We start from the raw sequence: 13,276 nt of genomic DNA, 5'->3' as shown, positions 1-13,276 counted from the left end.
CCCTTTAAGACCCATTGTATCTGTTAAAGTTGCAGATCAGCAATAATCTGTGCAGCAAAGAGCTTTTTGCACACATCATTTGACAATTTTTTATTTATTTTTTGTGAAAGGTACATTATATAGTACATTATAAATTCGGGACAAATTCGTTTCATTGGGCAACTGTGTGGCAATAGAGGTTTAATGTTGATAAATGCAAAGTTATGCAATTATCTTACATACTAGGAGAAACACTGGGGAGTCAGTGGAGAATGATCTGGGTGTTCTGGTAGATCATAAGCTTGATAACTGCATTGCAATGCCAAGCTGCAGTTTCCAAAGTGAGCAAAATTCATTCTTGTATTGAGAGGCATGGACTGCAGAGAGAGATCATTTTGCTCTGTACAAATTATTTAGCAAGACCTCATCTGGAATATGCAGTTCAGTTTTGGGCACCAGTTCATCAACATGATATTTTGCAGTGTGCCCAAAACTCTGCAGAGAGGAGCAACCAAACTGATAAGAGGCATGGAGGGGCTTGGCTGTGAGGAACGATTAGGTGAACTGAATTTTAATCTCTTGAGGCGATTAAGGAGGGGGTATAATCAAGATGCATAAGTGGTCTATATAGTGAACTTGGTGTGGAGTTATTCACTTTAAGGTAATCACAGAGGACAAGGGGGCACTATTTACCGTATTTATCGGCGTATACCGCACACTTTTTTGCCCTGAAAATCAGGGCAAAATCGTGGGCGCGCGATATACGCCGATACCCGCTTTCCCGCGCCGAGTTTGAATACTGCGCCGCCATATTCCGAGCGCAGTACACTCGTGTATAGTCGGGCAGTCTCGGCTCCTCCCGCGCTCACGTCCTGGACGTACAGGACGTGAGCGCGACAGTAGCCGAGCCTGCCCGAGTGTACTACGCTCGGTATATGCCGGCGCGATATTCAAACTCGGCGCGGGAAGGACGCCGGACCTGACGAAGAGGACACCCGACCCGACGAGGCCGCCGATGGACGCCGCGCAGGACACCAAAACTGTAAGTACAAAATCCTTTTTTCCACAGGAATTTCTGGCCAACTTTAGGGGTGCGCGCTATATGCGGGAGCGCGCTATACCCCAATAAATACGGTATGTCTGGAGACATCTCCAAATACAGAAAGGCTTCATCACAGTAAGAACTGTTAAAATGTGGTTCTGGCCAGCTCAGATTGTTTTAAGGAAGGCCTGGATTCTTTCCTAAATGTACATAATATAACTGGATACTGATATTTCTATGTGAAGTTGATCCAGGGAATATCCAATATTACATTTTTTTTTTCCCTTCTATTGTTTGAACTAGATGGACTTGTCTTTTTTTTTTTTTTTTTTTCAACCAGACAATGTGTACGGTTGTATTCATAAATTTACATACCCTGACAGAATTTGATTTCTTGAGAATTTTTATGAGAATATGAATGATAACACAACAACCTTTCTTTCACTCATGGTTGGTGTTTTACAGGCAGTTGTGGCTGAAATTTCAGTTGGTCTACCTGACCGTTTATTATAAATCGTCTGTGTTTACTCTTTTTAAATCATATTGACAACAGAAACTACCCAAATGAAGCTTGCATACCCTGGTGATTTTGGCCTGATAACATGCACACAAGTTTGTCACAAAGGAGTTTGAATGGCTATTAAAGGTAACTATCCTCACCTGTGATCTGTTTGCTTGTAATTAGTGTGTGTGTGTGTGTGTGTGTGTGTGTGTGTGTGTGTGTGTGTGTAAAAGGTCAATGAGTTTCTGGACTCCTGAAAGACCCTTGCATCTTCTCATCCAGTGCTGAACTGAGGTTTCTGGATTCTGAGTGGGAGAAAGCAAAAGGATTGTCAAGAGATCTGCGGGAAAAGTTAGCGGAACTGTATAAAACATGAAAGGGATATAAAACGATATCCAAGGAATTGAGAATGCCAATCGGCAATGTTCAAACTCTAATCAAGAAGTGGAAAATGAGGGGGTCTGTTAAAAGCAAACCACGGTCAGGTAGACCAACTAAAATTTCAGCCACAACTGCCTGTGAAATTGTTTGGGATTCAAAGAAAAACCCACAATTAACAGGTGAAATACAGGACTCTCTGAAAACATGTGGTGTGGCTGTTTAAAGATGCACAATAAGGAGGCACTTGAAGAAAGGTGGGCTGCATGGTCGAGTCGCCAGAAGAAAGCCAATACTACCCAAATGCCACAAAGTATCCCGCTTGCAATACGCCAGACGAGCCTCAAACCTTCTGGCTCAGTCATTTGGATTGATGAGACCAAAATGTAGCTTTTTGGCCACAACCATAAACGCTACATTTCAAGAGGAGTCAACAAGGCTTATGATGAAAGGTACACCATTCCTACTGTAAAACACGGAGGTGGATCGCTGATGTTTTTGGGATGTGTGAGCTACAAAGGCACAGAAAATTTGGTCAAAATTGATGGCAAGATGAATGCAGTATCAAAAAATGGGTCATTTGGGTAATTTCTGTTGTCATTATGATTTAAAGTTGATTGACACAGTTGATTATGTCTGCGCCAAACACTAACCATGAGTGAAAGTTTTTATCGTTCAGATTCTCTAAAAAATGGTCAAGAAATATAATTCTGCCAGGGTATGTAAACTTATGAGCGCAACTATATATAAGGATCATTGACACTCCTTTTTTTTTTTTTTTTTAGTAATTAATAATAAATTGTAATAGTTTGTGGTTAATATTTGGGTTTTCAAACAGGCTAGCAAATTGCACCAGTTGAATCACACACAACTATAGGTTTTCTAAGAGATCACAGCAGAAGTGGTTTTGTTTGTCTGACTGATATTTATGATGGGTGTTTAGCTTGCGTTTACCGAGATACTGTAAATTGGCATTGTTCAACAAAGCAGACAAGTGCTTGGAAAACATGCCAAAAGGTGCAAAGAATTACACCTGATGGCTGCATATTAAAATAAAAACTGTTCATATGCAGTAATTCATCTTTACCAGATTTGTAGTTCTGATGGAATATTTTTAGGATGGTATCTAGAGATTTTTCAACTGCTGTATTTCTGTTACTTTCTACATTTGGTGGGGTATTTTTGAGGCACTGTATAACACATTTTTAATAATGAGATGTTTCTTTACACATGCAGGTCAAAGCAATCCGGCTTACTTTAATGTAGCCCTCCCCTGCAGCACATACTTGCCTTTCCCCAGTTTCCCTACCACTTCAGGGAATGCTGAATATAAATGTTCTTGCCTTTTTATAAAAATCAGCGTAGCCATGGTATCATAGTACTTTTTATAAATTGGGTTTTGAAAAAAAACATTGTGTGTTTTTGTTGCCTCCCAAATTTCATAGTGGCCATTCAGACATTGGAACTTGGCCACAGACCTGGAAATTCAAAGATTTATGAATAAGGCATCGTATATGGGGGTTGATTGTGTTCAGTACTTAGTATTTCATACTTTGCACTCACACCAATTCAGTAATATGTTTATCTTTTCTCCAACTGCAGCTGTTTTGGGAAAAAAAACTAGCTGGTTTAAATGCTTTCGACATAGCAGAAGAGCTGGTGAAAACGATGGAGTTGCCAAAGGGACTGCAGGGTAAGTGTCTGTTTTAACATATGTGATGTGCAGCGCAAACTGCATACATTTCTTCTTTTTTTTTTTTTAAGAAATGGGACAACTTGTACAAAGTGAATTGCACACAACTAGTGTACATAATTTAATTGTGCATGATATGACCGTGAAGAAAAAAAAAAACCCCATATGAAATAGTTACTGAAGTTCATAAACCACAACACATCTGTGACCAAAAATTCTTATGTAATACAAAATATAATCCAGACGTGATAACTACTCCTCCCAATAAACCATCCAATTGAGTGAACAAAAATCTGATGTTAAAGACAAGTCCTTAACCAGCTGCCGACCGTGTCACGCATACTATGGCACGGCTGGGCGACATCATGTACGGGTACGGTCTACCTGTTTTTCGCCACCAGAGGGCAGCCGCGTGCATGCGTGTACACATCCCTATGCTGTCAGAGGAGCCATAGCGGTTGGAAAAACCTATATGGCTTCTCTCCTAGTCATTCACATCCCCACACAGTTAGAACATGTAGAGGGAACACATTTAACCCCTTGATAGCCCCTAGTGTTGACCCCTACCCTGCCAGTGACATTTACACAGTAATCGGGGGGGATTTATATAGCACTTGACGCTTTTTGTGTTTTTTGGTTTATAGCGCAAACAATTTAAACCGCAGAGGTGATCAAATTCCACCAATAGAAAGCTCCATTTGTGGGGAAAATTACGCAAAATTTAGTTTGGGTACAGCGTCGACCACCACACAATTGTCAAAGCAACGCAGTGCCACATTGTAAAAAGTGCTCTGATCAGGAAGGGGGTAAAACCTTTCAGGGCTGAAGTGGTTAATTTATGACTGTTGCGGTATTGGTGTAAAATCTATCCTGTTAGGACAGACCCATAAGTGCAGACGCGCCACCCCTGTGCACACTAAAGCAGCTCACCAAAGCTGCATGACTTTTGTGCAAAGAATAGTCAACAGCGCTTGAGGTAAAAAAATGGCGTGGACTGACTGGATGCTCCTTCAGGTCATGGGGGGGATTCTGCAGCACTTCCACAATGTGCAAATATACCCAGAAAATCTAATAGAGTACAATCCATAGTGTAAAACTGCTAAGTAACTTTTAAATAAAAACATAGATTAAAAGCACTAAATTGCACAATGGTTTATCTGCCACAGAACACGAATACCAGGAATCGCATGTAACAGCTGGCCGCTCGGCATCCAAGATGGTGTCCACACATCCTACTAGCTCCACCCAGGAATGCGGTTCCTGAAATTCATGTTCTGTTTCCAATTGCTTCTCTTGTTGCTCTTAAGACTAACCACAATTTTCTATTCATCTGTCCCCTTTTTAGAGATTTTAACCCATTTGGAACATAGCAGTAAACACTGACAGAGATTTACCTTTTTCCCCCCACTTGCAACGTTGAATAAAGTTTTTGTATCCAGAAAAGCGTTAAAATGACACCCACCTTACCAGTATCAGCTTCTGCGTTATGTAAGCAAAAGGCTGCAAAATTTACTGCAATGCCAAATTTCTTCAATCCATTATTTGCATGGGCTTAAGCCTACAACAGCATTCCCCTCCGTGATAATGCACAGTTCTGACCATAGGTTGCTCAGGCACAAGTTGACAACTTAACCCCCATTGACATTTCTCATATACGTACATATAAAAAAAAGTCATTTGTTTTGCTAGACAATTGCTTCAAACCACCAAACATTACACTTTTAAAAAAAAAATTCTGCAAAACAAAAATTTTTTTTTTAGTGAACACAATATGGCTAGCTGCCATAACCCTGGTATTTAACGTCAAAGTAATGATATATTTTTACTATGGTCCAGTCGGCAAGTGGTTAAGATTTACATATACACTATCTGCACTTTTTTCATACATTCCCTCCGTGAGGAAAATTGTTCAAAGTAAACAGAAAAACCTTTTGTTACTAGCCTTTATTGTGCTGCCAAGTTGGAAACTTATTAGACTGGATAGTTTGGTTCATGTCTGTAGAAGTCCATATTTAGTTTGACTTCCAACACTTGGTACTTAATCCCCTCCAACAATGCAACTCTGTTTTGTTCTTAGGTGTTGGTCCTGGGTGTACAGATGAAACTCTTTTGTCTGCCATTGCTAGTGCTCTACACACAAGTACTATGCCAATAACTGGACAACTGTCTGCTGCAGTGGAGAAGAATCCTGGAGTCTGGCTTAATACTTCACAGCCTCTCTGCAAGGCTTTTATGGTGACAGATGAAGACATAAGGTACAAAGCTAAAATAGGCAGAAAATAAGGAAATAGGGCTGTGTTCTGGAGAAATTACTGATTCAACACTTTGCTTTTTCAAGGACGATTTGAGTCCTATAATTGTATTTTCTGTCAAATACCTTACTGCCAGTCATATGCATATTTGTGGCAGCACAGTGGTGGGCTTAAATTTTGGGCTGCCGTGTACATGCGTACAGCCAGTGCCACGGTTGTCCTGGGAGCGCGCTCCCTTCGTGCCCCCTGCACTGTGTGACCAAGCTGTTTTGGTTGGGAATCTGGAGCGTGCTCGAAATTACATGGTCCTTGCAACCAATTGGTGATCACATGATCAGGGGCTCGCCTATTGGCCTCTGGCATGAAGTCCATCTTAAATGGCAGAAAAGGGGTTAAGTAGGAATACTTCTGTTACCAGATTTGCAGTGAAATTATGTCCTATAGTTTGCCTAAAGTCCCACAAAACCCATGAATACTTTATTTTTATATATATATATAATCAGCTATTTTATCCCAAAAGGTTCCTAGTCAGGTCAGACTGCACAAGTGCTTATTAGGCAAGTTGTTTTGGTACTTCTAGAAAGATGCTAGCTCTGGTACTAAGACATTTGGTGGTGTACCATATGTCAACCAAGTGGAAGAACTAAACATTTGAACAGCTCTGTTCCCAAAAGTGATAATTTTCCTATTTCATTTTTAATGGCTTATTCTGTATTTTTAGGAAACAAGAAGAACTTGTGCAGCAAGTGAGAAAAAAGCTGGAAGAGGCTCTTATGGCAGATATGCTAGCTCATGTAGATGAAATTTCAAAAGATGTGGGTCCCCCCTTGGAAAAAGATCTAGATGATGAAGATGAGGACGACGATCCCAGAGAACAAGTTTCAGAAGATGTATAAGACTATATTGCTTAAATATTGCAATAAAAGACCTGGGACATATTTTTTCCACCCTCTTTTTGCATTCTGTGGTTTGAACAATACTGCATGCAAAATAACATTTTGTAAGGCAGCCTTGGTTGACTATTTCTTCTGGGTCCTTTTCGGGAGATTTGTTCTGATAAGCTTTCATGGCAAAACAAATATGGGCAAATTTCTACTTGAAGGCTCACCTTTTACTGAAATGTAATCTGCGAGTATTGAAATATAGTAACCACCATTGTTGACTTGGTTATAAAGGTGAAAGCTCCAGGTCTGTTGTCCAGTGGCTGTATGCTTGTTCTAGGCTTTGAGCAAAAAATATCTGTAAAAAGGTCCGTAAATTAAATCGAGAATGGCGGTTTCCATATTTCTGCCCTCACATGTTGACTTTTGGTGTGAAAAATCATGATTTTCATGCGGACACAATTTCAATATTTATTAAAGCTTTTTTTTTTTTATTGTCTGAGAATAAACATTCCCTTTTTTTATTTTTTCATAATGGCACAAATGAAGATTAAAGTTTTAATGTCACTTTAGGAAGAACAAAAAGCTGTCATTGCCTTTTGCTATGGCAGAATGTTGGGCCATTCTGAGCAGGTAGAACTGGCACTTCTGGTAGTGACAGAGCTTGCCTGCTCCCTCTGGACACAGATTTGTATTAGCCAATGAAGCAGTCCTACACACACCATGAAAACCTGGTAGAAGTTTTTTTGTATGCCCTTTAAAAAGTTAGTGCTTTCTAATTGACATAACTGATTTTGCTAAATATGTTAAATGAGGTGGACAATGAAAGTTTGTGAAATTGTCTCCTCTGTGATGGCTAGCAATCTTATTGCTTAGTTTGCTTTAATGCAAGTGGTACTATCACAGTAGTGTCTTTAAATATTTTGCAGTTATTGATTATACCAGTTATAAATGTCACTAAGGATGTCTGTACAGAACATTTTACAAAATATAAATGTGTTTGATAAGCTGTCAGCTAATTCTTATTAGGTTCACTTCCTCACAAGGTAGATGTTGGCTGAGCAGATTACTTGGAAACTAGTCTGATTCTTCTGAATTGTGAACCTTTTCTATTGAATAGAGTGCACAGAACGGTGCTACTAGGTAGATTTCATAGAGACTGGAAAATGGACTCTCATACAGATCTTGAATCTTTAAAACCTTGTAAAATTGGTTACAAGGTTTTTTTTAAGTTTAACTTTGTCTTGCCTTTTTTTCCCCCACTGTTGTAACTAGTCCTTTCTGATGGTAAAACCATTACTCTTAATACCCTAGAACTAATGCTGCAACAGCTATCTTGAGCCCACCCTCACTTCCTGTCTGAACGACATCTGTTCATCAATCGCCTCTTTCTGATCCATACTGTTTGACCACCTCTCACAGCGGCTTACTCTGCAATCAGACATTTCTGGCTAGCTTTAGACAAGCAGACTTGAGCTGTGCAATCTGCTGATCAGTTGTTTGATTAGAAATCAATAGGAGCAAGTCTGTTCAGACTGAAAATGAAGGCATTGCAAACATAGTCTGCAGCTTCCAGTGGCCAGCAGGAAGGGGCATATACCGGTACTTTTTGGGCTAGTTTACACTTGCTTCAAAACATGGCTTCGGTCACGCTTTGCTAAAGCTGTCTGAACGCTAGTCAAAGCCCCTGTCCCTAAATAAAATGGTTGGCTTACAGTCCTGTTTACACCTCGCTTTGTGCTTTGATGAGGCTTTGGTGGGGCTTCAAGCGAGCTTTGCCATAGACTTCCATGGATGCTTTGAAGCACCACTAAAGCTACATGGGGTATATATTTTGAAGCAAAGCCTGTCCGAAACCTTGTTTTGAAACCACTGTAAACTAGCCCTTAATGTTCGAAGCCGAAGCAAGTGTAAATGAGCCCTTAAAGGGCTGCTGGGGATGTTTTTTGTCATAGAAAGCTGACTTGGGTAAAAAAAATCACATGAGGCAGGGTGTTGACATTTAGGTGAGCCTGCCAGCCCCTCCCACCAAATTCTAAACACAGATCAGGGTGCAGATTCAGTGATGACTTCACCAGGTCCTAAAAGAGGTACTTCTTGAAAAGAAAATCATTTGAAAAATGTTGATTGGGAGGTGATAATGGAAGGTATTTGCATATGTTTAAACTGCATTTTTTCTAAGCTGAAGTGTATCAAGCATTAGCAGGCACATGTGGAGTCCAAAAAATGCAGTTGTTCCTCAATTTAAAAACTACTGCATGGAAATCTTTCTACTGGAATTTTTAAAAGATGTAATAAGGGGGTGGGTTATTGTTATCCAGGATTCTGCCACCTAGGCAAAGTTGGTGTTCAATGTATATAAAATGTTTCATGGAAAACCAATAGTGAGAGTGTGTAGTATATACATTTTGTTGTGATATTTACTTTACTCAGTGTTATGTGGTGCTACTTGCGCCAAGACTTTTTTTTTTTCATGTATTAATATTAAAACATTTGTACAAATTTCCATAATGTGCTTGCTTACATGAAAATGTGTAACTAAGATATAACTTAGTCTACAAACGGCTGAATAAATTTTAACACTTACGGTTGCCACCATTGTAGATCATGTTGGTTATTCAAATCAAATTATTAGAACAAATAGTGGCATTTCACTTTGCTTTTTATTTTTTTGCAATGTTTATACCGTCTAATTCTTGTACATCAGAGTTAATTCCTGGACTTATGGTGTATGCTCCACCTCCAGGTGATTCGACACCCAGCATAATCCCTTCCACTTCTAACATTGACTGAATTTTTTTTGCTAGTGTTTGTAGAATATGGATTCATCTTTCTGAGAACCTTTTTTTTTTTTTTTCTGCTTTTGGTGTATAGAATTTTATACACTCTAGCAGTGGGCATTTTTCAGATCTGTCTCTTTAGATCGTCAATTTCAAAGGTACAGTATAGGTACCTCCAGAGGAAGTATGGGACCTGTCAGCTGTGTTGGCCCTGCATTCTGTGTGTGTAACTCGCTTTGGCAGGCAATTTTTGTGAGTTAGCTGGTAGGGTGCTTCACAGGTCCAGGGTTGTGGTCTACTATGTATCTAATTGCCCCATATTATGGGGAGGGGGCTGCCTTTCTGCTTTTGAGCAGCTTCTGCGACCAGTGGTGCAGGTATGCATCTCCATGCCTGTCCTAGCATGTTGCACCACTAGAGGGTGCTGTGAGAATCATTGTATTGGAGCAGTGCACATGCTTCCCTGTTAGTGGGAGACTGGTCTCAGATTCTTTTGCTAGCCTACTGCGCATGGACAGCCCTGTGCTACTGTGCAAGCATGGTTGAGAACCTGAATGGGGTATGCACTGGTGCATTATTGGAAATGCCTATTTTCTCAGAGGACCTGCTGCTCCTACAGCACAGGCCAGGTTACAACCAGGGACCTTGGCGCCTCCTAGTTGGTGGGACACTTAAGTATGCACAGCTTCTTTTTAGACTTGGAGGTCAACATTCCGAAAGTTTGTGCCAAAAGATCGCTGTCCTTGGAATGCCCCAGGTCTCTGAACACCAAAACCAACCTTTCTTTGGAATAGTGGCTATCCAGCCTTTTGCTGGAATCCCATGTGGCGTGAAAAGTATTGACAATGGATGCCAGTTTGTCAGGCTTAGTGGGATCCTGGATTCCCTGCCAGTTCAGGGGACATGGTCACCAAAAGAAGCTTGGTTGTCGAACATTTTACTGCGATTTAGAAAAATACAGTATATTCTATATCAAAACACCCAAATAGTATCAAAACGGTATAAATTCACATCTCCATTTGCCAAATCGTATGCAATCAAAGTGTAAAAAAAAAAAGCAGCCTGTCTTGATCCTATAATATATAGCTTACATTTTTACAAACACAAACCTTTAATTCCCTTCCCTTTCGTATAATTTATTTATTTTTTTGGAAGGGGGAGGGAAAACAAAAAAAGGGGGGGGAAACAAAATCTTGCGAAAAATAGATATCCAGTATATAGGAGTCTGAAATTAATTTGTAGTACAATAGTCATTTTTTGTTTCCAATATTTTTTATTAAGTTTTACAAAAAAAAAAGGGGGTATACAAAAGAAAGAGGGGAAGGGGAAAAACAATCATAGTCATCATCTGGAGGACTAGCATACAGATACAAATTTTTGCAGATAGAAATATAACATTAACACAACTTATGTCTTTGAGTGCTCCTACTACAATTATCTATCAGTACGGATAACTTCAGACCCAGCTCAGGATCTTTCATTCGGAGCACTAATAGTCGTTTTTAAACTCAAGACCTGGGCAAAATGGCTTGAAATGTCTCCTGTCCAACTCCCTATTGCTGCATATTAATTCCTCCATTAACCACTTAAGGACCGCTCACTGTGTGTATATATACGTCATTTTTTGCGCTGCTGCCACAACCGAGATATCCACCTCTTCAGTGTGCAGTCCTGTCAACGATGACGGTGGTCTCCGCGTGCGGCTAGCCCCCCTTCTTTTAGGGCGTTATAAAATATTACTTGATATTCTAGTGCACTGTTCCTTCCAGATAAAGTGTGCAATAGTAGATTGAAGCGTTGAGAAAAATCCTGTGGGACTCCTAGAGGTAACATTTAAAAAATATATAAAACTCAAGGAAGGACATTCCTCTTTATGACATTGATCTTCCCTAACCACGAATGGAAAAGGGAAGACCATTTACCTAGTTCTAATTTAATGCTATTAAGCAAGGGGAGATGGTTATGTCAAAATAAACTAGTAAGATAAATACCTAGATATTTTAACATTGATTGCCAAGTAAAGGGAAATAACGGTTTCAAGGTTTGTTTCAGGTATCGGTATTGAGATATTCAATATTTCAGATTTAATCTTAACTTTAAAATGTTGATCTAGATAAACTGTCAGAGTAATCCTTGGTTATTAAACATGAAATAACACATCAGCATATGCAGATAATTTATGTTCCTTTCCCTTCACTTTCTCACCATGTATATTTGGTTAAATCTGTACAGTCGAAAGAAAGGGTTCTAAATAAATGGCAAATAAAATTGGTGACACTTGCCATCCCCAACACATACTGTTAAGAGCGAATGTGTTGCTTAATAAACCATTAACGTTTATGCGGGCAGTTGGATGGGCATACAAATATGCAAATCGGTGAAACATTCTTAGGCCTAATCCCAGGAACTACATAGTTATCATCAGGTATTCCCAGTCCACCCTGTCAAATGCTTTTTTGGCATTGGCTGAAAGTACCAGGTTGGGCTGGAAATTGTCCCTAACATAGGCAATAATGGAAAGGGATCGTAGGGAGTTGTCCCTGGCTTAACGTCCAGGGATAAATCTGTCTGATCCAGTCCTATCCACTGTGGGATCAAAGTGAGTAATCTAGTAGCTATAACCTTTGGCATACGGCTTTAAATCTGCGTTAAGTAATGATTGTTGGCTGAAGCTTCTGCAGCAAGTAAAATCTTTCCCTGATTTTGGTAATACGGACATATGTGCAATAAGTGACTCCGGTTTAAAACCTTCCGATCCTGCAATAGAGTTGGCATAAGAAGTCAAGTATGGGACAAGGATCTCTTTTTAAATCTTTTATAATAGCACATGGTATATCCCATCTGGTTCTGGGAATTTACCTGACTGAGCTGCAAAAAAATTCTTCCTCTGTAAATTCTGGTTCCATTTTTTTTTCCAACGACTCAATAGGGAGTTTGGGGAGCTGTGCTTGTTGCAAATAATGTAACATTTTCCTATGTCTTTCCCCTATAGGTTCTGGTATTAGTTTATCCCTCACATTGTACAGGTCACGAAAACCTTGAGCAATGTGTGGTGCAGTGTATACATATTCCCCAGAGAGATTTAATCTTATGATTAAAGGTAGTGTTTTTTTTTTCTCCTGTAAGGAAAGGGCCAACATTTTGCCTGGTTTGTCTCAGAGATGGTACGAATTTGGAGACACAAGCTGAGAGCGCTTTTTAAGATCCAATTCAAGTAACAATTTTGAGCGCCTCCCAATTCTGCGTAAGGTTTACCAAAGCAGCTCCATGCAAAGATCGTTTGTGTACCCTTTTCCAGGTCAGCTGCCTGTCGTAATAACTCATTTTTTTTTTTAATGGCCCCCCTATTCAATTAGCTTACCCCTCATATATGCCTTATAGGCTTCCCATAAGGTAGACTCAGATATTTCAAGGGACTCATGCCGCGTACACACGATCGTTTTTCGGCATTAAAAAAAACAACGTTTTTAAAATCGTGTGTGCGCTCCACATTGTTTTTCGGCTTCTTAAAATGTATTTTTTCGGGTTGTAAAAAATTATCGTGTGTGGGCTAAAACAATGTTTTAAACCCGCGCATGCCAATAAGCGAGTTATGAGACAGGGCCGCTCGTTCTGGAAAAACTACCATTCATAATGGAGTAAGCACATTCATCACACTGTAACAGACAAAAAAAGCGTGAATCGTCTTTTACTAACAAGGAATCGGCTAAAAGCAGCCCAAAGGCGAATAGAACTTTCCCTTCAGAGTGCCGTCGTACGTCACCGTGCT

The 13,276-nt window shown here is 39.8% G+C and overlaps 1 protein-coding gene across 3 annotated transcripts in view; it reads left to right on the top strand.

Annotated features, from left to right (window-relative positions):
* LOC120912609 (methyl-CpG-binding domain protein 3) overlaps positions 1-9,320 on the top strand; it is a 44,728-nt gene extending 35,408 nt beyond the window's left edge. For all 3 annotated transcript variants that reach the window (XM_040322621.1, XM_040322622.1, XM_040322623.1), the window contains 3 exons: positions 3,504-3,594; positions 5,672-5,849; positions 6,568-9,320. In XM_040322621.1, the coding sequence (XP_040178555.1) occupies positions 3,504-3,594; positions 5,672-5,849; positions 6,568-6,742 (444 nt within the window). In that variant the 3' untranslated portion in view covers positions 6,743-9,320. The remainder of the gene's footprint in view (positions 1-3,503; positions 3,595-5,671; positions 5,850-6,567) is intronic.
* Positions 9,321-13,276: the final 3,956 nt, after the last annotated feature.

This window comes from Rana temporaria, chromosome 1, assembly GCF_905171775.1.
Source record: "Rana temporaria chromosome 1, aRanTem1.1, whole genome shotgun sequence".
NCBI lineage: Eukaryota > Metazoa > Chordata > Amphibia > Anura > Ranidae > Rana > Rana temporaria.
The sequence above is the reverse complement of the archived record's forward strand: the minus strand, read 5'-3'. Positions and strand labels throughout refer to the sequence as shown.